Below are 27,681 nucleotides of genomic sequence, written 5' to 3' on the forward strand. Positions count from 1 at the left end.
CTAAATAATTTTCTTTCTGTACTTGTGAACTGTGTAGTGTATTTCTATTGGGGGCGGTGGCGGTAATTGCAGTGTCGAAACACCTTGGCTAGAATTTTTCATTTTCGTTTACAAAATTTTATAAAATTCCTCGAATTAATTTATTAAATGTGAAAAAATTAAACTTTTCATCAACAAAAATCGAAAAACATCAAACTATTTACCAAAATCTACAACAAAAAACTATCCACCCACGTATAAAAAGCAAAGTAGATCATGTAAAAAGAAATCCAAAAGAAAAAATAAAAAGATGAAAAGATAGACGACGACGACGACTTCTGTGCTCCATCGTCATTGTTCTTCGATTTCAGTGCCTGTCGCTGTCGCTGTAGCTGTCGTTCGTTCGTTTTCGTCCCCGTTTTGATGAGACCCTTGTGTGGCTGTCGCTGTGCGTGCACTTAAAATGGCTGAGTGTCTGCAACCGAAAATGTGCAGTTCGACAATAATTAAATAGTGAAACCCACGAAAATAAAAAGTCGTATTATTTGTGAATTTTCTTTTTATACATTGCAATTTACAAACAAAAAATAAGAACATAATTTATAACTCAGTGAAGAATCGAGTATTTTGTAATACAAAATAAATAAAACTATTTGTTGTTTACTTCGTGTTAATGTTAAGTGAGTTTACCACAAAATAAAAAAATTGGTATTTTACATTTCACTTCTAACTAAATACCTAGTTCCTTGATTTTCATGTCTTAAGAAGACACAAGAAGAAAGATATGCTCATAAATTTTTTGGTGCAGCCCCAGCAAACGAAGAATAAGAATCAGTGAAAAAAGAAAACGCATTCGCATTTCTTTTGTCGACTAGAGGAGCACCTACTATGGATTGCAGCTTTACGGACTATGATTCGATTGCTAATTACCTCAACGAATCCGTAAGTATCCACAAAACAATATATACCTACTTTTTTCCTAAAATCTTTATTGAAAATTAACAACAAAAACCTAAAAAAAAACCGAATGTCCAATGGTTTGGTTATGATTTGGTTTAGCTCAGCTCTCAGCAGATGTTTTTGCATCCTCTTTGCTGCGTTCGTGCTCCGTCTTCTGCTCACTGCTGGCTGGCTGGCTGACTGAGTTTCCATACATTGTTTTATGATCATTTTTTTTAGTGTTTTTCTTTCGATTTGTATGTCTTTTTCTTTTTGTTCCATCCAAGCGCTATTAATAGGATTACAAAGTTGAAGTTGATATTTTCTAGAAAGTGTGTGCATACACTACAGAGTCAGGAAATGCATTCGGATTCGATTCGGGTGTCGATGTTTAACAACAACACTTAAGTACCTATAGTAGACTTGCTCTGGCTCAGGCTCTAGCTCTGGCTCTGGCTATAGGTATGTACATAAATACATACCTATGTATGCCAAAATGGTGTAATGTAACACTCGCTGTCGGTGGGTCGCTTCGCTACTCGAGAGCGAGTCTTCTAGTTGGACCACAATTGGGTTTTTATTTTCTTTATTTGAGGTTTATTTGTTTTCTTTTTTCGTTTTTTAATATTTTTCATTGGTTTACCAGGGCAAAAGAAAATATGTACTTTTTTTTGTTTTTGTTTTGTACATGTGCAAAATTGTTTCATTATTAACGCTGGAAATAAATAGGTAGGGACTATTCCATGCAGCATGCAGCTCCGGAAGTAGTCGCATCGCAGATCATACAAGAAAACAACAGAAGAAAAAAAAAGAACAGATGAAGACATAATTCATAATGAGAATCTGAATAAAATCATGTCGTTAATATTCTTGGGAGCACGTATGTATATTTATTCTTTTTTTGTCAGCTTCTTATAGCCATAGGTATGTAGATATGTATGTCGTATAGGTATAAACGGAAGAAAAAGAACAACAGGAAGTGTATTTCGAAAATTGTATTCAATTTGTTTTTGGAAGTAAATTATGTCAGGGTTGCCAGAAGATGTTGCTTCATTTTAACCTCATGATATTTATTAATAATATTTAAATGAGATTCTTGGTTATTTAAAACAAAGCATCATCATATCGCACAAAACCACAAGGTCTTCAGTCTTGTGATAAAAAAAGTAAACAATATTATTTATTATAATTGTTTATTAATATACCTATTGTGATAAGAAAATTCTTTTGTTTGTAGATGTTTAGGTAGCACATAATTTACTCTTGAATAATCTTCTTGTCTGTCTACATTATCTGAAGTTTACGTAGACATTTATCTCTTTTCTAAATTCCTTCCTATAAAATTGGAAAGAATCAAAAATGTGAGTTTCTTGTCACATTTTGAACTTATTCTTGGTTAACCTTGATGATAGAAGGCAATATTGGAATTGAAAGTTAAATCGTTTGAGTTCTGAATTTTAATGGCAAATATTCTAATGTTTCGGTAATCAAGACGTGCCTGTCGAGTTAATTTTTTCATGATCATGATCAAAACGTTCGAATGGAGGAAATGTATTACTTGAGGTAACTCTAGTTTTATTTGTTTATTGCGAATTTATGGGATTTAAATTTTGCATAAACAATGAAGCATGCAAAAGATTAGTTTTTTTTTTGTTGAAATTTAGTATACATAGCTACATCGTTAAAAAGTTTTGTTTATGCTTGATCTCTTTTTTTTTATCAACGTTCACTTGTTAACTATTTACGAAAATGTTTTTTTTTTTACCGTAATAGGCTACGTTTTCAAACTGATTATGATAAATGCTCACCCAGGAAATAAAAAAGAAATACCATTCTAAAATAAGAACGTGTGATATTTGTTTGGAAAATATTGTGGTTTTAGTTTTATGATAAGAACAACACACTTTTTGGTCAAGTCACGACTCTCATCAAAGTAAAGGTTATTCCATAATCTGTACAGCTTATCTCTATCGATAAGTTTCTTCCTTATTTACTTAAAGTGTCGCTAAAGTCCTGTGTGAACTAGGGCCTCACCCAACAAACTTCTCCATCTAGCTCGGTCCCCAGCTAGATGTCTTCAGTTTCGAGCTCCAAGTTGGGTGAGGTCACTTTCCACTTGTGCGCGCCACCTGATCAGCGGTCTTCCTCTACTGCGCTGCCCTGTGGGTGTGGGTTCGAAGACTTTCCGGACCGTAGCACTGGTTTCCATGCGCTCTACGTGACCCAGCCATCTTAGTCCTTGGACTTTTACCTTTCTGGCTAAGTCTACGTCGCTGTACAGCCCGTACAGCTCGTCGTTACATCTTCTCCTCCACTCCCCTTCGATGCATACGGGACCGTAGATCACACGAAGAACTTTTCTCTCGAGGTGCATTCATCCGCTTTTGTCATGGTCCATGCTTCTGCACCGTATAGCAGGACGGGGATGATAAGGGTCATATATAGCAACACTTTGGTCCCTCGAGAGAGGACTTTACCACTCAATTGCTTTCTTAGTCCAAAGAAACAGCGGTTAGCAAGAGTTATTCAGGTTTTGATCTCAGCTCTGGTGTTGTTTTGTGCGTTTACAGCGGAGCCTAGGTAGACGAAGTCCTTGACTACCTCAAATTTACGTCTGTCGATGGTGACGTTTTGACCAAGACGTCGCGTCGGTGTTGTATGTCCTTTGTTGACGACAGCATTTACTTTGTTTTGCCCTCATTAACCGTTAAACCCATTTTTGCCGCCTCTGCCTCAATACTCACAAAAGCCCGATTATGTCAATGTCATCAGCATATGCTAGTAATTGGACAGACTTTTGAAATATAGTGCCTCTAGTGTTGACGTAGGAGCTCTGCACTATACTTTCAAGCACGATGTTAAAAAAAAATCACATGACGATAAGTTTACGGTGATATATATGAGTTAAGCGTTCGAGGCATTTGGAATTGTGTTGATAATTAATAAGGCAAACGTCAAGTTCATAAGGTACAAAGGTATTTCGGGATTATTTTTTGGAAAGTGGTAACTTTAATAAAAGAATTGGGAGGATCCAAAAACTTAAAGCATCACTGGCATGACAATAATTATTCTAGTATCATAATTGAGTTTGGCCAAGTTGAAGTGATCTATAATGTAACTGCAGTTCCTCTTTTATCACCAAACAGCAAATGGTAAAACTCTAAGAGGTCTTCAAAAAATGGATGTAAACCTATAATTGAAAATTGAATTGTTGTTCTGAACAAAATAGAATCTACTGTGGCAACTCTGGTAGCATACTTTTAAGTGTGCAGCTGCTGATGTTTTTGTTTTAATGGTTGGCGCAAGCCATTTAATGGCAATAGACGACCGAAACTACAACTATTAGAACTTGCAACAATAATAGGGACTTACTTATACATAAGAAATTGACACCTTTTCTTCTAATAAAGGGTGTTTTTTAGACACGTAGTTTTCAAGACCGAATATAAATATAACATATAATTTAATGCTATAGCCATAAATTGAGCTTTATTATAAAAAGGTATTTTTTATGTCTTAAAAATTATTTAGGGCAAGAGGCCGCTGAAGCTGAGTTCGGGCTTATCTGCGTAGACAAGGAACTAGGTACAAAGGCAAAAAATGCGCGCACGACTTGCAGACATTGTGTAGGTGTAAAAAACACGCTTTTTTTTAGAACGAATTAAGAACTGTCAATTCGTTCTATTTCTATCTAAATTTCATTTTCTCGGTCTAAAATTTCGACCGTTATGGGCTTTGAGTCCGCTTATTGACATTCACCAGTCACTAAACGGAACCCTATGAGAAAATGTAGATATATGTTAAATCACAAGAACCTTTTAGCCAATGGTAAGTGACAAAACAATTTTTTGATATAACACGCTTATCTAATTGAATTATCAATAATTCGATTTTTACAACAATTTGGTCGATTCGTGTATTGTCTTTGTACTGATCTTCCTTAAATTTAACGTGGCGGTTATTATCAACAACAACAACAACAAAACACGCTTAAGGTACCACCACTGTAACACTGTATATGTATTTTTTTAGAATGAAGTGGAAAAGTCTAGTACTGAAAGTCTTTGCCCTAACCATCACTACACGAGCTATTCAGCAAATAATAGGCTGGGAAGTAGGTCTTTTCAAAAATATTCTATCTTTCCAAATCCTTTAGACCTATCGTTCAAAGTAGTTGCTTTTAAGCCAAATTATTGACAGTGACATACGCTGCAAAACAGATCTCAATAATGGCGCTATCACGAGCGCCACGGTAATCAAATAGAAACTTGTGAACTATTGTCGCCAAGAACTAACGATTCTAATGATGGGTATGTTATGTCCCGTCTTAGAGACCAAAAAATCTACAATAATGTTTGTCTTAACCTAGCTTTCCTGCACGACAAACCAGATTCTGTTTGCTTTGAAGGTAAAACAAATACAAACATAAAGGTTTTAATCTCCCAAGAAGGCCTCCCTATGATGGCCTTGAAATTTCTCCTCAAAAAGTGAGAGAATACCTTACCTCTTTTGCGTCGTTTATCTCTTCAAAACGATTATCTCATATCCAAAAATCCCGTGCAGATATGAAGAAATACTATCGCTCCTAACCTGAAGACCACTAAACCTAAATGTCTTAGCCTTTACTATCAAAATGTAAGAGGGTTAAGATCTAGAACGTCTGCCATCTTTAATAACTCCCAAAACCTTCCTTATGACATCTTTGCCCTTACCAAAACCAACCTCACACCTGATATCCTTAGTACTGAACTCTTCACTAGCGACTATTCCATCTATCGAATGGATGTCGTGGAATATGCGAGTAATACACACGATCGTGGTGTGCTTTTAGCTATCACTAGCAATTTTGAAAGTTCATTACTCCGTATACCCACTTCAATTGAATTTCAAGGTGTATCAGCTAAGGTTACACTCCCTAAGTTTTGTCTTTTTGTCCTTTGTTGGTATATTCGACCAGCCCAACAAATTAAAGCATACCAAGCTGCTGTTAATGCCATTGATTATCTACTTGATCATCGTTCTTGGAGATTTTAATCTTCCCCATCTCAACTGGTCCACCTCAGATGATCAGACATAATTCTTTCCAACTAACATCTTTTCTGAATCTGAATCGCTGTTCATTGATCATTTGTCTGATTGTGGTCTTTTTCAACTAAATGGAGTATCAAACTTTATGGGGAGACACATCGATCTCATATTCTCATCTGATTGCGATAACTGTTTTGTCTCCGCGAGCCCTCACCTTTTCTCAACCTTGGATCGCTATCTTCCTCATCTTAATCTCTCCTTCACCATTGAATTTGAAAACAATTTTTTTGTAATGGAGGATAACTGTTATGATTTTCGTAGGGCTGATTTCTCCAAACTTAACAATCTTCTTAGCTCAGCTGACTTTGAATTGAGATCCCTCCGCTTAATAGTAGAGTCCCTTACAAATTGGTTTTATTTGATTCTTTCATACTGTTTTGAAGAATCAGTACCGTTCTCTCGTACAAAAAATTTCACCTCTGTTTCCCCTTGGTACAACAGAGAGCTCAGTAGCCTAAGAAATACCCGTAACAAGCTTTGGAAGATCTTTTTACAGTCCAAATCTGATACTGATCACAACAACTATCTTCTCGCCTATAATTCTTTCTCTGAATTAAGGGAATCCCTTTATAACCAATATCTTAACCAAATGAAAAATAACCTTCTTTCTGATGCAAGGACATTTTTCAAGTTTATAAATGTCAAACGAAAATCTGATGGGTTTCCACCTTCAATGAGTTTCTCCAACATAATCTCCTCTAATCCAACAACCACATTAAATCCATTTGCTAATTACTTTAACAAATTGTATACTGAGCATCTGCATGATCCTGATCCACACTACTTTAGTTATGTAGATGGTTGCACTCAAACCTCTCTTTCATCGTTTACAATAACTGAGGAAATGGTACTTGCCAAAATCGTAAGTCTCAAAGAAAACTTTAGCCCTGGTCTCGAGGGCGTCCCATCAGTTGTTCTAAAAAAATGTATGCATTCTCTGTCAAAGACTCTAACTGCACTCTTTGAACTCTCTCTTTCCCAAGGTGTGTTTCCTCATATATGAAAATATTAATTTATATTTCAAATTCATAAACAAGGCAAAACAACTGAAATTAACAATTATAGACATATTGCTAAACTTTCATGCATTCCAAAACTTTTTGAAAGTTTAGTTTATGATTCCGTTTATTTCCATTGCAAGCCTTTATTCTCTAAACATGGTTTTCTTAAAGGTAGATCCACTATGACTAACTTAATTGAATTTATATCCAAAGTTTTGTCAGCCCTTGAGAATGGCAAAGAAGTTGATGTTATGTACACTGATTACAGCAAAGCCTATGATAAAATATCCCATAAGATAATTTATCTCAAACTAAGAGCCCTAGGCTTTCCATCTATATTTATAAACTTGATAAGCTCTAATCTTACGAATATAACTTATAGAGTCGCCAGTCCTATACATGCAACTTCTGGAGTCCCACAAGGTAGTCACCTTGGCCCCCTTCTCTTCGTCTTATCTGTTAACGATGTCTGTCTTAAATTAAAAAACTCAGATATCCTAGTGTTTGCGGATGATAAGAAAATTTTTAAGATTATCTCTACTCCATCTGATTCCTTACTTTTACAAAATGATCTTAATATCTTTTTTGTTTGGTGCATTAATAATTTTCTAGAGTTAAATGTAAACAAATGACCTTTTCACGCAAACAAATCCCATCTCATAGAGTATACTACTTCCTTAATGACGCCGTCAATGACGTCGATTCTATAAGAGATTTTGGTATTATGTGTGACAAACACCTGAATTTCCATTCTCATTTTGACCAAATTATTAATGAAGCTAATAGATCTCTCGGTTTTATAAGAGATGTTCAAAAAAATTGTCTAACCCCTATGTAACTAAAGCGCTTTACATTTCCCTAGTCCGTCCTCATCTTGAATATGCATGCCAAGTATGGTGTCCCTTTTATGAAAACCATTCACTCAGAATTGAAAATGTTCAAAGACGTTTCGTTCGATTTGCCTTACGTGGCCTCCCCTGGGATGATACATCCAACTTTTCTCCTTATGCCGATCGACTAAAACTGATAGGTTTGCAGCCCTAATATATTAGACACAAAAACACTGATATATTATTTGCTCACCAATTGTTAATGGGCAGTATAGATTCCCCTGCGCTCCTGAGTGATATTCATCTTAACACCTACCCTCGAAATCTGCGGTCTGTTTCCCTTTTCTATATTTCTCAACACCGCACTAATTACGGGCACTTTGAACCAGTCCAGAATTCTTTTTCACGGCAATGCTGCTATGGTAGTATTCGATTTTAAAATTTCCAAATCCCATCTGAAAGATACCCTTTACTTTTTCCCTTTTTGAGTCCGAATTCCTCGTCCCTTGTAATTTTAAGTCTAATAAAATCAAAATTGTTAGTTCTTGTACATTAAAGCGCTTTTATGTGGGCCTTAGGGCCCACATGAATTAATGTTGAAAACTGATAACAAGAACTTAAACAAAAAAAAATTAAGTTAAGTCATGTTAAGTTATAGCTTGTATTAAGCTGAATAAATAAATAAATTCTCTTCTCACAGCATAACATTAGATTCTGCTAGGAACCAGGTTACAGTGATGTGCCAAGGAACGAGAGAGCTGATGAGCTGTCGAGGATAGGTACAATACTAAACGAATCCTGGATAGGCTCGAGAACAAACGTTCCATCATGTGAAGTAAAAAAGGTTATTGGTAACAAGATAATACAAGAGACCAATGAAAGATGTAAAAGTTTTAAAACCTGTGCTACAGCCAGGAAATGATGCAAAATACAACAATATTAGATTCGATTAGGCACCTGGCCAAAAAAAATCTCTACGATTATTTGTGAGCATAATTATATATATATATTGTCCGGCTGCAAGTACAGCAGCGCTTTAACTCCTCCTGGAGCATAGGGCAGCAACAAGATCCTTCCACCTATCCCGATTCACCGCAACTGACCTAAGCTGTGGCCACGATTGAATACCTTGAGACCGAGCGTCCTTCAAACTGATGACCTCCAAGTTGTCTTTAGTCGTCCAACGCGTCTATTACCCTGGGGATTCCATTGGATGGATTGTTTTGCTACATCATGAACATAATAACAGGACATAACTTGTTGGATTACCGTAATAAGCGGCTTGCTACCGATGATAAGTGCAAGCAAAAAGAAACTGCCCTCTTCTTATGCCACTGCCCAGCACTTTGCCACACTAGAAACAAACTCTTGGACAGACACTTTTACGAAAACCTTGAAAAAAACCCAAAGACTTCCCAGGAAACACCCTGCTAGGCTTTCTCATAGCCTCTAAAAGACTGAAACAAGGCAATCCATTGGCATTATGGGTTTTTAATTAATTTGTTTTTTCTTTTAGGGAAGTTCAATACTTCAGGGTATCACAAGGGATTTACATTGAACTTATTGTGCCGATAACGTCATTAATTTCGAGCCCCTTCAACCTAACTTAGCCTAACCATTTGCGTGTGTGTCAAAATAACTTTGACATTTGTTTTTATTTTTAACATTTTAAGCCTTTAATGTAGGCTAGACTTAACCTTGATTTAAATAGAAGAATGAGGACTTTTCTAAATAGTGTCATCCAAATCAACGTTCACTGACACACCTGAAAACTCGCTGTAATATCATGAATAATTTCTACTAACACATTCTGTTTTTGACGACCCTTTTTGAAAAGCTTGAATGAGTCATAGGTTTTAAAAAGTATCAACTTCGAAAGCGTTGTGCTTTAAAAATAAAAATTAATCATTACCATTAACCCAAGTAGCTATTCATTTGTTCGTTTTTGAACTCATAACTAAAACAAATCAATCTACTTATTTTTAGTCTTGTGGATAAAATAAGTAATTAATAAAAGCACGAACAAAGCACGGTTAACTAAAATAAATCAGCCGACCAAACAGTCATTATATAGATTGTTTTTGTTATTTTTTGTTTGCGTCTTAAATGAAAAATGAGTATTTTTTCACACAGCTTTAGACTGAGCAACTTCTAGTTCCACCCTCAACCGTTTTGTTTATCATTTGTAAAATTCTTACCATTTGTTCATGCATGCGATATTCCTACGGTTTCCCTGCACGATTTTGTAATTCAAAAATGTCTTCGCCTATGTGTGTCCTTTTTTGGAATTCTTTTTTTTTCCTGTTCAAGGTTATATCCAACAAAGGCAAACCGTACGTCGTTGGGTCGGTCGGACGATTAGGAGGAGGAAGGAAGAGCTTGCCTACCTTCTGAAAAAAGAAAATTAACTTACCTACCTTATACACACATAATGAAGAAATTAATTTGCTTACAAAAAACATATTCATGATCGATTAATTAATATTATGAAAGCATTTATAGCAAGACTTTTTATCACTTACAATTTGAGTATGTGGTCATAATGAGGGTTGAGTTGGATATACTGTCCTTATCCACGCAGAAAAGCAGAAAAAGAGGAAAGATTGAGACGTAATATGTTAATGCATTCACAAATTATAAACAAAAGGTGTGCACGCTTATATTTATGTTCATTAAAAAAAAAAACATGTTACGTGAGTTAAGCTAAAAAAAAAATTGTCTAAGTTTGTGAGAAAAACTTGTCAACAAAAAGCTGGTCTAGTTTTGTTTTTGTTTGTGCTATTGCTTCCTCCGTTAAAATAGACCACAATCCGAATTCAATTGAAATTTTCCAACTTTAAATTTAATGAGAAATTATACATTCTGCAGTCTTAAGTCGAATGGGTACTAACTTCAAAGATCTTATTAGTTGGCTATATTTGTCGGGTAAAACTTTTTGTGTTGTCTTCGAGCTACGATATTTAAGGAGTCTCCACTCTGTAAAGCAAGAGATTCTTAACAGGAATTTTCATCAATTTTAAAAGATATAGTTTTATAGTTTCAGAGGTTTTTAAAAAAAATCTGTTTAAGCTTGACAAATTATTAAAGAAAAACTAACCAAATCGTCTGGGAACCTTAAACAATGAGTCCCCTTTAACAAGAAAGGAGCTTTATTGAAAAGATCACTTTCTAGTGAGCGTGTTTTCATTTCTAGCAACAAGAGCTGATTCACTTGCATCCTTGAATTACATTTTTACTTGGTCCATAACTGCTATCTCTTCCAAGTATCGGTGATGGAAATGTCGCTCTTCGCTTGTGTTGTTTCGGGGGATTCTTCAAGGTAAATCTTCAACCAAGGACTGAACGCCGACAGTATGCACTAACCAAAACTACAGGATGAGATGAGTTGCATATAAAAGGCGGTTTTTTAAGCAAGCTCGTAGTAGAGCCTGACTACGTTGAGGACGCTTTGAATAAAGTTTCATCAGAGTTCTCCAATTTGTTTGTTTTTCTTATTTTTGTCATCTGTCCACTTGAAAAAAATGAAGTTGACAGCGCTCACCTACCCCAGCTAATAGAGATCGCTCGGATATAGCTCTGGTTGAAAAAATTAACACATCCTAAGCACTCGCACATATCTGTGCTTAAAAGAAAAAACGGCTTAAATATTCATCCATGAATTTAAGATGACTCAACTCCTTTTCTGCAACAGGATTCAGAATTTTTATCGATGTTTCATTGTTCATTGATATGTCTCAGTTAGTTTGAAGGTTATGCTGTGGAAACTCTTAACTGAAACCTGGAATGACCTGAGTTGATTTTTAGACCACATATTGTTTCTTCTAAATCCCTAAAAAATGGTCAAACTTAAATCAATGAATGAATAATATTGATGCAATGCGACCTAGAGCCTCCTAAGGGACTGGATTAAATTACTCATTCTACTGTATGCCCTCCAAACTATTTTAAGAAAGGATAGCTAAAAGACCTTCTCATGACATTACATTTGCCTGAGATTCGGTCAGGAGTCTCCTCGTAATCATTGCAGATAGCACTCTCCAATCCTAGGATGTTTAGATGACCCTCCCCTTGTTCAACATGGCCTTGACTGTTGTTCAATTTGGTGTCTTAAACACTTCTTGGAACTTAATATTGCCAAGTGCCATCAATCACTTTTTCACACAAATCTTTTGCACGATCAACAAATCTTTACTGTTAATAACATTAGCGCCCTTCACATTTTGTGTGACCAAGAGATTGTTTTTTTTTAATTCCAAAAGCTGGAAAATCCAGTCACGTTAACCCTAAAGACCTAAGACCTATCAGCTTATCATCATTCCTCCTCAAAACTTTTGAACGTTTGATCGATATTTACTTAAAGGCAAGTATTGATAAGCCCCTCCTTTCAAAGGCGTTAACCCACAAAAAACCGACCCTCATAAACGGTGTACCACTTAAATTTTCTGAACAAGCAAAATACTTGGGTCTCATTTTGGACAAGAAATTAAGTTGGAAACCTAATATTCAAAAGAGAATAAACAAGGCCACAGCAGACCTGTTCTCCTGTAAAAAGGCCATTGGTAATATATAGGGCCTACAGCCCCGCATTACACACTGGCTATAATCGGTCATAAGGCCGATCCTTACTTATGGAGTAGCGGTATGGTGGACGGCGCTAGATATAGCGACAAATCGCGATAAACTCAGCAAAGTCCAACGAACAGCCTGCCTGTGTATGGGAGGAGCACTTCGCTCTACACTTTCCGGCTTTCGTCTACCCGATTATTGTAGCGTGTTCCAAGCTGAAATCCTGGCTATAAAAGAAGTCCTATCATGGCTAAGAGAAAACGTTTTATCAACTAATGATATATGTACGCATCCTTTCGGATAGCCAAGCTGCGTTAAAGTCCCTAGACTCTGTCTCCACTAACTCACTAACAGCCCTAAATTGTCGATCATCTCTTACGGAGATGGCTACACAGTCCAACATTCACCTTTTCTGGGTACCGGGCCATAGAGACATGTATCCCCTTAGGTACATGTAAACTCATGCTAAAGCAAGATATCATAGAGAAAACAAACTTCAGGTGGAATAACACCACCACCTGTTTAGCGACAAAACTAATTTGGCCTAATCTTAGCGCCAGGCGCTCAAAACAATTAATCTCTCTGAGTAAATTGCACATTAGCTACGTTATAAGTGTCCAGACTGGACACTGCTTAATAGCAAGGCATGCTATTCTATTTGGAGCCCCTGCAAATGATTTTTGTAGGAGTTGCATGGACGAGGAGGAGGAGGAGGAGACAATCTCTCATCTTCTGTGCACATGTCCTGCCTCATCACAAAGACGTAGAATCAACCTTGGAGACTACTACTTCAACGATACCAGCGATCTAAAAAATTCTGAAATTATTTGTCTCCTACGCTTCATTCGGAGCTCCAATTGGTTCGACGAGTTAAGCTGATCAACTGATCCATGTGGTATCACAACGGACCATACTTTGGTCTAAGTGTGTTGGACTTCCCAACCAACAGCCACTTTAACCTAACCATTTCGAGAATCAAAAGCATCCAACGACGTTTCCTTCACTTTGCTCTTCGTGGCTTACCTTGGAATAATCCTTATATTTTTCCTCTCTATGTTGCCGCCTGAAACTTCTTAACTTGAACTTGTTGGAAGAACGTAGGCGAATTTCAGAAATTCTTTTTATTCATCGACACCTTTCTGTTCCATTTCTTGCATTTCCCACTACAACTCATCTCTTTTAACACTACCTCTCGTAAAACCCTTAATCCTCGACTTTTGTATGTTCTTACCCACCGAACCTCCTATGGCTCTAACGAACCTACATATATCTCGTATACCAGGACTTTTTTTTATAATAAGGGGATATTACTAAACTTATTAATCAGAGTCACAGTGTGAGCTCTAGGAGAGGAGAGAGGGTTTAAAAGGAGATGTCAATGCACATTGGTTTTGAATTCCTTAGTATTGCAATGACTAGGAAAGACAGAGTGTGGTAAGGCATTGCACATTCGCGTAGTATGGCTAAAGAACGAATCTCTGTATTTGACAGTACGGCCGAAGTTGGGTTCGAGGGAATACTGATGAGCATTCTTAGGAGCGCGAGTATTACGGTTGAACTGTTTAAGGGGAGGAATGCACCTAGCTATTTCACTAGAGCATAAGCCGTTAAAATAAAGGTAAAAAAGGGTCAGAGAAGTGACCTTACGACGATGTTCAAGCGAAGTAAATGAACTTATGATGATATTATCATCTATTAATTTAAATGCTCTAAGTTCAATACTATCCAAGAGGCTTAAGTAAGTTGCAGGAGCACCAGCCTAGAGATGGGAGTTATACTCAAGCTTTATACGTATATAAGTGTTGTAGATAACAGCCAGATCAGAAGGGGTGAAATATTTCTTGCATCGCCTAAGGAAATCCAAACACCTTTTGGCGACTTCGCTTTAACGATACAAGGCAACATTGCGTTAGCCCTTTCCTTCCACAATCTTAGGTTAAAATCTTAGTTTATTTAAGTTAGATTAAAAATTAGCTCGTAAAATTTAAAATAAGTTATTCTTGCCAAGCTCATTGAACCTACCAACGCATTTCCACACCAAACTTAGAATATGAGGAAATTTCTTTTAATGATTCTTGGCTATGAGTCATGATGGTAATATTTTGGTTTCCATAGTGTCTTCCGAGATTCAATTCAACCCATTTTTCTATGGTTCTAACTTCGGCTTGAAAATTGTAGTGGACTGTTCAATTCTGGGTTTAAAGTCTTCTGCATCGGTTCCCTTAGATGCCCTCGACACATAACTAATTCAAAAGTCTATTAAGAATTTTCAATATTGATATAAAGCAATAATCCTTGAGTCATAAGCTCGTTCATATATCTCAATGTCACAGTGATTGGAACGAAAGTTGTTAAAATTAATCTTGAGGTCAAATTAAATTTCAATTTAATCTCAAGAAGCAACAGAATTGCATCAAAATAACAATTTGTAAAGGATACAAAAAATGTTGCTACCTTTAGTAGTTCAAAGGCATTTTGACTAGCTACTTCAGCTGAGCTCTAATTCTATCATACGATCAGGCAGACATTTCAGTTAGTTATTTTATGCTTATTTATACAAAAATTATTACTTGTACAATTATTGAAATATTAAAACGTGTTTGGGATGTACAATGTGACTTTATTGATTTAGTAGAACAGTTTGTTTTCTTTCATATCAAAATGAGAATAAAAGTGAAGAAGGAATATAAACATTTAACATTTATCATCAAAAGCTTAATACCTTAATTGACTACGTTTTTGGAAGGAGTGGGGTGTTACATATAGATAGATATTATTGTTGTTAGAATTCGTTAAACAAAAATTCAAATCAATTAAAACTGAAAAAAAAAAACAGAAATAAAACTAAAACTGCTCTCTCAATTTTATATTATTACTATTTAGCAAACAAAACCATTCGTTGGAGAAAAGAAATCTTGAAAAAGAGTGACATTTGACCGAAAGACATTTAACAGAGAAAACAGAAACAAAACGCAAAACAACAGAATCAATCTACACACATTAATCGAATCGAACAACAAAACCAACGCTTCATTGCAGTCTAGTATCGAATGTGTCCGCTCCGCACGTACATATGTTTTATACGTTCTCGGTACAACCCCAATCGCCGAACACAGAATCAAGTTAAAATTCAAAAACGTTCCTACCTACATACCTATCGAATCGACTACTGGTACTGTGTTCTTTGTTCGTGTAGTGTGTAAGTTTTAATTTAAATGTTTCTAGCATTCTCATAGCCATCATCTATCTAATGAATCGCATTCCTCTATTCATTCAATAATAATAACAATGTGACGATATTGAATTGCTTTAAAAAAAAACATGTGCTCATTCTAATCACAATCAGAATTGGAATCAAAATCAAAATCACCATCGCCTCCGCCTTCACCATATCGCCAATATAAATTTTATTTGTTTGCAATCATTTTGGTGCCATTCCACATTTAAGTTTCCATAAAATTACCTACGCACACTTCTAATTTCATATTATTATTATATTATTGTTATAACGAGGTACATAGGCAAATGGGTGTTTGATAAATAATAATTGGCTTGCGCACATTATCATCAAATATCGTCACATACAGTTTATCGTTCAAAGACCTCAAAAGGAACGATGTATGTATGTTCATAGTGTAGTTCGTAAAACGATTTAATTTTCGCTGCAAAGGAAGTAGAAGTGCTTAAACAAATTTTTAATATTCTATATTTATGCACACATTGTATATTTAGATGAATGTTCTATATTGATGATTGATAAGACTGTTTGATTTGATAAACTAACTGATTTGATATCTCTGTGTTTTTCCTTTTAGGTTCTAGACCTACCCGAACCGTTATCTGTATTGTCTTCGCTCAAGAACAAAGAGGGTGAATTAAACTCCACAACAACAAACGCAGCAACAACATCACCAGCTGGGGTTGTTAAACTAAGACGAAAAGGGGATAAAATAGTTGATCGTAGCAGTGCGTATAGATTTTCGATGGCAAATCTTGAGGAATCACACGAATCGGAATTAGATGCCATCTTGGGCGAATTGAGTCTGTTGGAGCAAGCCGGCAGTATTTGTGGCAGCAATGATAGTCGACTTGGACGCACCCACAGTCGATCGAATTCAACAATTTCAGGTGCTACAAATTCATCGATCTCATACTCGTCCGAAAGTAATACCAGTTCGGATGGGTTATCAGGGCGAGAGACTCGAACTGAAAGCCCAGACAATGATTCAGCATTTAGTGATACGGTGTCGTTGCTGTCGAGTGAATCGTCGGCTTCGAGCAACATTAGCTCAGCACTCAATCATCACAAGCAAATACTTTTGGCCGAAAATGATCAAGAGGTGCAGATGCGTGATAAGAGCAAAGCGGCCAAGATCCAACTAGCGCTTCATAAATTGGAACATGCATCAATAAGGCGGCTATTTGTTAAAGCCTTCACAGCCGATGGGGCATCGAAATCGCTGTTGGTTGATGAGCGTATGACATGTGGTCATGTGACTCGACTTTTGGCAGACAAGAATCATGTTAAAATGCAGGCACATTGGGCTTTGGTGGAGAATTTGAGTGACCTTCAAATGGGTAAGTTGCAATACAAAAAAAATTTAAACTAATTATTTTTTTCTTTGTCTTTTAGTATTGAAAGTCAGACACGATATTTTAAAGGTGTATTTCATCAACCATTAAACATAAAAGGATCTAAGAGGATCATATACATTCAAAAATTTGTAGTGCATACGAATTAACGTTGTTTGTTTTCACTCTAATATTTTATTTTTATTCCATGTTTAGTTAGTTAAAGATGAGGTCATTTGTTTGTTTATATTTAAAGCACAGCTGATCTGATTTTGTCATAAATTATGTACTTTCGGGTTTAGTTTGAAAAGCAATAGCATTGAAAAGATCCCATCTTCAAGATGTGTAACATGCGATTTTCTTCGAATAATTTTGAAACACTGTTCCTCAAATTTCTCTTGAGTGCATAACCTATGATTTCAACTGTTGTCATTTTTAAGTCACTTGGCTTTTATTAAGCCTAAGAAGACTGTTCACTGCAAAGCATTCGAGTTTTTCAAGATTACTTTAAAAGTATTTTCCAAGTTCCAAGGAATTAGTATCTTGTGTGGCATAGAAAGTTTCCTCGTGCTTTTCCTCATAGTTCCACCTTTTGCAAAAGTTGTCGTCAACAAGTCGATTTTTCTTGTAGCTGGTTATTATACTCAAATGTCAAATTAAGACAGTAATTTGCTGGCTATGGTAAGTTTTTAAGACTTTTCCATTACTTTTCTGGAGTAATTTTTCAATGATACCTTACGACATCAGTAACGCTACCATTTCTTCATAATTTGAATTTTTTGTCTTGCGCTGTTCGATTCCTACGCTATCCATTACCTTAAATGGCGCACATTGGCCATGTTCAGACAACATAAGGAACTTCATTTGCAGTCAACTTCCTTTGCAGTCAACTTCATTTGCAGTTAACTTCATTTTCAGTCAACTTCATCCTCTGAACGTTAATTTTGACTAAATTAACTTTTTAATTTTTCAAGTGTAATAAAATTCAATCTCGGAACTCAAACTCAGCTTATCGGTTTAAGAACTATTGTAGTCTACTAAAAACTTCTTAGGCAACCTACAAGTATTTGAATTTTGTATGGTAGAGAAATATTTCTCATACCTTTTCCAATTTGACATAGAACCCTTTTATAAACCAAACATTACATACAATTGTGCAGAACATAAAAAAATTACAGAGTAATAAAGTTCAGCTTTCAGTTGAATAAAAAGTAGACTTGATTTGATAGTTTGGGACATTTTTCTTGACTTACTTTCCAGTCAACTTTCCAATGAAAATGCCTTAATTGGAAAGAATTTTTTTGGCAGCTGACTAATCAGATACTTGGAACTTGCCCTACTTTCAAGTCCCTTATGTCGTTTGAAGCTGACCATTATAACACTAAATGGGTAGGTTCAGACAACATAAGGGACTTCATTTGCAGTCAAATGCATTCCTTGAACGTACATTTTGACCAAGTCAACTGGTTAGTTTTTTAAGTATCATAAATTTCAAACTCGGAACTTTACTTCCCTAACTTCTACCTTCAGTTTACCGCACAAAAACTACCAAAAACATTGTTGTCTACAAAACAGTCCTCAGGCACGTTTTAAGTCCATCACGATTTGTATTTTGTATTGTAAAGAAATATTACTTATTTCTTTTCCAATTTGACGAGAAACCCTTTTACACAAAATATTAAATGAAATTGTGCGAAAAATAAATAAATCGTAGATTAATAAAGTTCAATTTTCAGTTAAATAAAAAAACATGATCGATTGTCATTCTGACATAAGTTGACTTGACTTGATAGTTAGGAAGATTTTTCTTGACCAACTTTCCAGTCAAGTTGCCTTAATTGGAAGGCAATTTTTTTGGCAGCTGGCCAATCAGATGCTAGAAGCTTGCCTTACTTATATCGCCTGAACCTGCCCAATGACAGCTGCGCTTGACAGGTGTCAAATGCCACCGCTACCAACTTGAATTCACAAAATGAGTGACTGCATTTATTTGTGATTTATTAGGATAATCGCGCTGGAGCTGGTGCAGAGCCCGAATATAACATTCACTTTCAGCTTAAATGTTTTTTCAAACTTAAGAAAAGATTTAATTCTTCATGACAAGGCAACAAAAAGTCTCCTATTAACGAAGACGAGTAGTGGCCAGTTTTTCTTGCACTTCGAAGAGATCGATTTATTCAGCCTTATTATGAGTTTTGCCCGAACGTCATCCTACATGAAAAAAATATAATTTTCTTTTCTCTTATGAATTCCGAATGAATGAATGAATGTCGTTACTTTAAGTTTATCATTTAAATTTCCATATAAAGAGTGATTTTTTAAAAGCTATAGGAAAGTTTTTCAACAAAAACATACAATTCAGAAAAATGCATGAAATCTGTATTAGGATCGATAGTACGGTCTATATAATTTAATGTTTGAAGATTACTTCATGCAAATGTTGACCTTGACTGCGCCTCAAATAGTCCATCCGCTTAGTCCAATACTCTTTCGAACATTTCGGCTGTTATCTCACGAGTAAATGCTTCAATGTTGTCTTCCCATGCGTCAATTGAAGCGGGCTTGTCTGTATAGACATTAGCTTTAACATTAAATTAAATTAATAGTTAAATTGCACGATCTAGGTGGCCAATTGACCGGTCCCGAACGTTAAATAAAATGTTCACCGAATTCGCCGCTCAATAATTCCATTGTTGCGCGTGCTGTGTGGCATGTGGCACCGTCTTGTTGAAACCACATGTGATGCAAGTCAAGCTCTTGCATTTTGGACAAAAACGTTGGATATCATGTCACGGTAGCGCTCACCATTTACAGTTACGTTACGATTCGCATCATCTTTGAAGAAGTACTGTCCAATGATGACCAGCCCATAAACCGCACCAAACTGTGACTTTTACTGGAAACATTGGTAGCTCTTGCAATGCTTCAGGCTGATATTCATTCTAAAGTCGACAATTATGCTTATTTACGTACCCATTGAGCCAAAATGAGCTTCGTTGGTGAACACTTCGGTACAAAAAAGTAGATCTGCGGCCAACTTTCCAAGAGCCCATTCACCAACAATTTTACGAATCGATAATTGATTGTCATCATTAACACTGGCCGATACAGCTACGATATTTTCTACAGTTCGCACTCTAGGTAGGCATGTTGGTAATATCCTGAATAGGCGCTTCAGTTGGTCGATTAAACTGACCATAATCTGTTCGTTTTTAAGATGATTTATGGTTAAATTATAGACCAACTTGAAGATGTTTGACAGTGAAACATAACACCAAATGTGCGTCAGCAGTCTAAACCAGTGTTGCCAAAAAGATAATAGCTAAAAAATCACTCTTTAAAATACTTTAATTACACTTATTATCAAGATATCAACAAAAACAAGTTTTTTTATTTGGCGCTTGATTAAGCCATTTTTGTTTGTTAACAATTAATTAATAACTGTCAAAACAAAAATTCAGATAGTTATGTTCATTCATTTTCTGAACACAAATTGACACCTTGCTTAAAAACGGAGAGGAACATTTTATATATCTAATTTAAAGTTTTTTTTTCTATGAAATAAATCGATTTGAAATAGTATAAAAGTCGTAGCACTGCAGTTTCAGATCTATCCCAGATCGCTTAGACTATACCACCCCAAAAATGGTATTCGGTAAAAGCTTCCATGTGTCTATCCCTTTAAGATCCTCCTGGGAAGAAGAGAGACCCCTCGAAGACGATGCGGTACACTTCTATACAGACGGTTCAAAGACCGATCACTGAGTTGGAAGTGATATCTATTCGGAACAACTGAATCTCAGTCTATCCTATTGACTTCCCAATCAATGTAGTGTATTCCAGGCAGAAGTAATGGCGATTAAAGAAGCACTATCCTGGCTCAAAGAAAACGTTATATCTTGTAAGGATATACGAATCTTCTCGGACAGCCAAGCCGCTCTTAAATCTCTCGCGTCTGTCTCCACAAACTCTCGAACAGTCCACGATTGTCAATCATCTCTGAAGGAGATGACGGAACAGTTTAACATTCACCTCATTTGGGTGCCGGGCCACAGAGACATTCCGGGAAACTGCAAAGCCGATGAGCTCGCCAAAAACGGAACACTTCTGCCTTATGTTAGACAAAAACATAACATAGGAACACCACTTGCTACATGCAAATATCTTCTCAAACAATATGCTTTAGATTCAAATGCTAGATGGTCACAGAGTACCACCTGCCTAGCAACCAAGCAAATATGGCCAAGCATAGACTTAAAACGGTCAAAAGGATTGATATCCCTGAGCAGACAAAGTATAAGCACTACAATTGAAGTAATAACCGGACACTGCCTCATAGGAACACATGCTCTGAGGCTAGGGGTCTACACAAATGACTTTTGTAGAAGCTGCATGGCCGAGGAGGAAGAGGAAACAGTCCAACACCTTCTATGTACATGTCCAGCACTCCCCATTAGAAGGAATAACTTTCTCGGTAATCCCTTCTTCGATTGACACAAAACGTCGCTCTAACTTTATTAAAAGTACGAAATGGTTTGTTTTAGTTCATTACTCTCTCATGAGTAACCTCATTAGTGGTATCACAATGGACCCTTGAGGTCTACGTGCGTCAATGACATCTGCACAGCTACTCCAACCTAACCTAACCTCGCACGGCCGGCACTCAATGACCATACATTTCATAGAAAATTGCAACATCTCAATCATATTGTACTTTTTTATGTTCAGAAATGAATTCTTGTTCGGGTGAACGATTTTTCGGGCCAATCTCATAAGAGGCTGATTGGCTCCACTAAACATTTCTACCGTACTCTATCTGTCAATATTGGCTTTGAGGTCCTCTAATGTCAGTCGCCCGCCGACTCGTTGGCATACAAAAATATATCGGCATCAAGCAATCGATCTAGGCGGCCAATCGATATGAATATGGAATTAAGTTTTTAGTAAGTAGATTGTTAATCCTTGCTTCCCCCTTTGAGACCAAATAGTATTAATGTATAGTTTACCTAACTGACCACTAAAACTCCAAATGTATTTGTATCAATCCCTATTAAAAAATATTATCTTGGCTGAAACGGTCGCTAAATTTAGTCCAGCCAATATATTAGATGTGTTTTTTTAGACCACATCCACAGTTTTTTTCACAGGTCATAGAATTCGGAGTTATTATTTTCTTTATCAAATATTTAACAAAGAACTTATCTTTTAACGGATCTTAGAAATAGTTCTTCCTTTCTGCCTTAGATCCGAAACTGACGATCGTGAAGTGAGTGGCATTAAAGTTGATGCTTTCAATAATACATTTTTTCATAGGCGGTGGATAGATGTTTTGTTACTTGTTTATAGCAGAAATTTGCTCCTATACTTGTTCATTTCAAGAATAAGAACAAGAAAAAAGTGTCAGATCTTTGTTCCTAACAGAAACAGTTTTCATAAAAGTTCTAATCATTTTCCTGAAGCTAAACGTTTAAAGAATTCATAGGAATGAGAAATAAAGGTTTATAGAAATTGGACAAGGTTTTGATGAAACTTTATAGGCTGCTTCCTGGAACATCTTCTTTACCAAAAATTTAGTTTTTATTTTAACCGTTTACTTTTATGGCGAGATTCAGATACAAAATTGAAAATCAGACGGACGAGACTATCAACATGTCTATTTGCTCATAATGTTGACTATTGAGAGGTTGTAACTTTTTATTATGCTTACAAGCAGTAGTTATATTTTTTGTCTAGATGCATAATCGAACGGGATATTTTTTACTCGAATTTGGAACAGGGACAGGTTTCAAGGCATTTCCGTCTTTCATAGTTTTCTTAGAGTGTATTGTTACCAAAGATGTGTTTTAATTCAAAAATGCGCTGCCTACAGTTGGGTCATACATTATCACATTCGTTCCTGGCAGGGGAGATGGTGTTAAATCTTCTGTTGCAAGTTTAATTGTTGCTTATATTGTTCCCTATGTAATCCTGTATAATCTAAGCTTGTCCGCGTGTGGCTTTTACGCCGTGAGTCACTGTTTGCAACAGTTTTCTTTGCATTTATGTAAGTCCAGAGTTAAAATATTCAGTATATTTTAATTGTCTACAGTAGGAGGGATTCTCAATGGTTCTGTGGTACCTATATATGCCATTCTCTATATTCTTGTGAGAATTTTTTAGATATGAAGCATTCTCTAACGCATCCCACTATACCAGTTTTTGCTGAAAATGACATTGCATGTGTTAAATGCTATGTGAGCCTATTCAAATTCCTCTAGTGTATTTGGGCCCCAGTTCAGCTTTTTATCTAGACGTATTTCTATGTCCTTTGCTTTAACTGATAATTTCAGTGGGGTTCTCTCTATGCTAGAGATTGTGCAATCTGGGACTTTCTTCCTATTTTTAATAGTTTTTTGCTCTGGTGCAAATCTTGGTTCAACTGTTCGCTAAAAGTCGCTAGGAATTTTTCATAAGTTCGAAAGAGTTCGTCAAAAATGATATCACTAGTCTTGAATTTGGTGAAAATAGTTTTTCTACAACTAAAGCTCTGATACTTGTTTTTATCATTTGCTAATCGCACATTGCATTGTGCACTCACCAATTCATTTGTAAACTGTATCATGAGGAATTTGTTGATAAAGGCATTTTGTTCATTAGTTCAAAGTTGCGATTACAGTGAAAGTTTTCAGTTTACTTTTGTTGCTTTTTCCTCTGTTGAAAACTTTTCAAAACCTTTACTCACATTAAGAAATACAATTTTCAGAATAAAATTAAACCAACATTTGGCTCGACTCAATTGTTATCAAAAAGAAAACTTGCTAAAGTTTTATATGAAAATAATCGTTATGTTGCAAGCCATGGAGATAGAACACAAAGCCTCAAAATATACAAAAATAGTAGTATAGATCGTTAAACTCTTTTCCTTTTATTTTTTTGAATCGTGTCTTGACTTCTCTTCAAAATTAATTGTTTTGTTTGGAAACATAAATAAATATGTTGTCTTTTCCATTTTCAGAGCGTCTATTTGAAGACCACGAACTATTGGTTGATAATTTAATGACTTGGAATTCGGATTCAAAGAACAAAGTAATGTTCCTGCAAAGACCTGACAAAATCGCCCTATTCAACATGCCAGAGAAGTTTTTACCTGGAACTCAGATGGCTCCAGGCAGCGAGCATGACGAACAAACGCGAACTATGTTGTTGGAAGAATTTTTCGAATCCAGCGGGCAGCACATCCAATTGGACGGACTGTTGTACATGAAAAGCGATTCAAAGAAAGGATGGAAACGTTATCACTTTGTGCTGCGCACGTCGGGAATTTATTACTTTCCCAAAGAGAAAACTAAATCACCACGCGATTTGATGTGTCTTACACTACTAACAGGCTACAATGTTTATCGAGGCCTCGGTTGGAAAAAGAAATTCAAATCGCCAACAGAATATGCATTCGGTCTGAAATCCTCCATTGACTCGTCACCTGGCAAAACATGCAGATCATTGAAAATGTTATGTGCCGAAGATTCGGAAACAATGGAAAAGTGGGTAACTGCTATTCGAATTGCCAAATATGGCAAACAACTATGGGAAAATCACAAAACACTTCTAGAAGAAATTAATAGAACTGACTTGAACAATTTCTCCTCGAGCAATAGAAGCGATTCTATAATAAGTATAGCATCGACAGTTCCTTCACAGTCGGGTAGCAATATCAGTGTTCCTTCTTCTATGTCTAGTGGACGATTATCACGAGCTTCAAGTTCCAGTTCCAGCGGGTGTCTATCAGATGATAACAATGGTTTTGACTCCGAATTCACCACCGGCACCATCAAGCGAAAGCCTTCGATGAAGCCAAATCTCCCTCTCACTACTATGACTCGTCAACTGAAGGAAGTTGGTGAGATAACTATTTGCGAATCGATTTGTTCCACTTCACCAGAAAACAGTGGAACTCTAACGCGTCATCATGTGCGACGACGCAGCGAAGAGAGTAGTGGCAGTGGAACTCTCAAACGAAGACAACACAATTCGAAGCGTTGCTCAATGGAGAGCATGAACTCTTCGAATAATTCCACTCCCACACCAACACCTAGTGTTCCCAGTACTCCAATATCGGTGAATGATATGAACTTTGTTCCTAATATGAATACATCTGACCAGATGTCAGATAAAATCACAGATTCCACATTAACACTGCCTCCACCTCCACCGCTGGACGCTGTAGATCATCGCATGACATCTTCAACGTTGTCGCTTGACTCACTGCCACCACCACCTCCTCCAAACGAACTTATGACTGATTTCTATGGCTCGCAGGTGTCTTTGGTCAATCTACCACCACCACCTCCACCACAAGAACTCAAGCCCGAGTATATGTCGAACAAAAAACAACACCAAGCAACAGATAATACATATTCAATTCTAAAGGCAAACGATGTAAATAACACCTATCCATCGCCAGTTGTTGTAGGCACAGGTTCGTATGTGAAGTCGGTAAAGGCAGCAATAAAAGCGCCTCCTTATAAATCGCCTCCAGCTTACACTGGTGGTCAACCTCCAACAACTAAGCAAAATACGAACACAATGACGAAGACAGTGTCATTTGCTGATTCTCCAGTTTTACTAAGGCGGAAGGTTTGTTTCGTAGAGCCCCCTCAAGTTGTGCAATTTCCACCGGTGCGACCAAGCCAAGTACCACGGGAGGTGGGAGTGCCTCTGCCCCCGCCAAGAGCCGAAGCTACACGGCTCTCGATGAATGCTGCTACTGCATCTCCCAAGCGTTTAGTTGACTCAACCGCAAACCCACCTAGGGATTTCTTAAAGGACTTGCAACGGGTCATGCGCAAGAAATGGCAGGTCGCTCAAAAGTGTAAACTTGAGCCTTCAACCACACCACATGAGGTCCTGGGTTTCCGAGACTTCCCCGAAGAATTCGGTGGCGGCAACTCGCACTACTACCGCGAAACCGCAAATGTAAGCAACTGGGTACAAGAACACTACGGCTCAGGAGCTGACTATGCGCTCTATGAGAATGTTAACAGCGATAGTCACAACATACCAGAGCAGTTCCCTATATCTTCCCCATCCATACTAACTCCCATCAAGAAACGGCCTCCTCCGCCCCCGCCAAAACGAAGCGAGTCAACCCACTTGACTCATCGAATATAAAAAAAGATGCATTTAAAAATATTCAAAGTTATTTATGTAGATTTTTTTTATAGTTTTTTATTGAATGAACAACATCTGTGGAGCGCACAAATTAAATTTGCGATAAACAAATAAACTATACAACTACCCCGCGAAAAAATATACAAACAAATATTAAAACTGGAGCAGCTCTACTCGATCTTTCCTATTACAATCAATAATACAAATAATTTAATCGATTACTCACGCTCTATCTGAAGCTCAATAGATACAATTTTTAAAACAATTTCTTTTACACATATTCTATCCAAGGTACAGCGGGGAATGTGCAAATACAAAATGTTTTATTTTGTTATAATTTACATTGTTTTACACTTTAAAAGACGGCCGGCGAGGCACGGCGCGGCGGATGGTGGTTACTTGTACTCTTATCTTAAGAATACACTTAGCGTCAAAGAATATATAATTATTATAATAAAAATAATAATAAATTTATTATCACTTTTTTAAACTTAAAAACAAAAAAATATAGTAATTTAATTATTGAAGTGCCATAGGCGACTTTTGATCAAACGAAGAAAAACAAAACTTAATAAATAGATTCATATTTTTTTATATTAATACAATTCATATTGCATTTGTACTAACAAAAATAAATAAATAAAGTTGGCTTGCTCTAATATCATGATCATCCCAATGCGGCGCAAAAAGCTGCATTACAAAATAAAACTTAATACATAATAGATTTTATATTAAAATACAAAACAAAATGTGCATGTCTCGTTTTCAGAAAAGTTTTCTTTTTATACATAAATATCAAATGTGACAAAGTTAAGTTAAGCTTTTTATACGGAATTTTTTATAATTTTATTTACAAAACAAGAAATAAAAAAAAACAATAGGGAAAATGAAACATACTAAAGTGAAGAAAAATAAAATCAACTAAAAAAAGAAAATATAAACAGCCAAAAAGAAATATCCAATGTAAATTTCATTGAAATATCAGAAAAGAAAGATAAAAATGTATTAAAATTTAAATATTAAGTCTATTATTATTACGGGGCGGACCGACCGTGCGATGATGGTCGCTAATGGATATAAAAAAAACAAAAATTAAATTAGCTAATATACTTACTATTATTTATATTAAACAGAAAAATAAGAAAAGCAGAATTCATTCACTACCTTAAAAATGGAAAACAGTTGAATGTATATTCGTATATTATATTAAATTAAAATAAAATCATTTTATTATATTATTGGTAAAAGAATGTCTTTTTTGTTTTTACTAGTTTTTGTCAACCTTAAAAAGAGAAGTTTTCCGATGTACAAAATCATAGATATATCCAGTTCAATATAAATGTGGATGATAACCCGAGTCCATTGACTTTTCGAAACTATCGGAAAACTGACTGGGCTTCATACAGGAACTCACTACAGAGTTTACTAGAACCTTGACTATCTAGTCCTTCCTCTAACTCTAATGAACTTTACAACAATGTCAATGACCTTATTTCAGCTATGAACAGATCGCTAGAAATTGTTTGTCCACTTATACACATAAGAGGAAAGAGGAAACC

The 27,681-nt window shown here is 36.1% G+C and overlaps 1 protein-coding gene across 2 annotated transcripts; it reads left to right on the plus strand.

Moving 5' to 3' along the window:
- LOC129944431 (abnormal cell migration protein 10) lies at positions 1–27,214 on the plus strand. 2 transcript variants are annotated; one of them, XM_056053857.1, is made up of 4 exons: positions 1–659; positions 722–921; positions 16,219–16,981; positions 23,970–27,214. In XM_056053857.1, exons 2-4 carry the CDS (start codon positions 868–870, stop codon positions 26,120–26,122), a joined length of 2,970 nt encoding a protein of 989 aa, XP_055909832.1. In that variant the 5' UTR covers positions 1–659; positions 722–867; the 3' UTR covers positions 26,123–27,214. The 2 variants fall into 2 exon arrangements, with proteins under 2 accessions (XP_055909832.1, XP_055909833.1); XM_056053858.1 differs by adding an exon at positions 15,287–15,602 and having other exon boundaries at positions 4–921.
- The last annotated feature ends 467 nt before the right edge of the window (positions 27,215–27,681 follow it).

The sequence above is a fragment of the Eupeodes corollae genome, chromosome 2, assembly GCF_945859685.1.
Source record: "Eupeodes corollae chromosome 2, idEupCoro1.1, whole genome shotgun sequence".
NCBI lineage: Eukaryota > Metazoa > Arthropoda > Insecta > Diptera > Syrphidae > Eupeodes > Eupeodes corollae.

What these genes read in the sequence shown, in the direction of transcription:
- LOC129944431 (XM_056053857.1), top strand. Translation starts at nt 868, where the DNA reads ATGGATTGCAGCTTTACGGACTATGATTCGATTGCTAATTACCTCAAC. An exon ending in CTAATTACCTCAACGAATCC is followed by an intron (nt 922 to 16,218) that starts GTAAGTATCCAC and finishes TTTTCCTTTTAG; the next exon opens with GTTCTAGACCTACCCGAACC. An exon ending in TTTGAGTGACCTTCAAATGG is followed by an intron (nt 16,982 to 23,969) that starts GTAAGTTGCAAT and finishes TTCCATTTTCAG; the next exon opens with AGCGTCTATTTGAAGACCAC.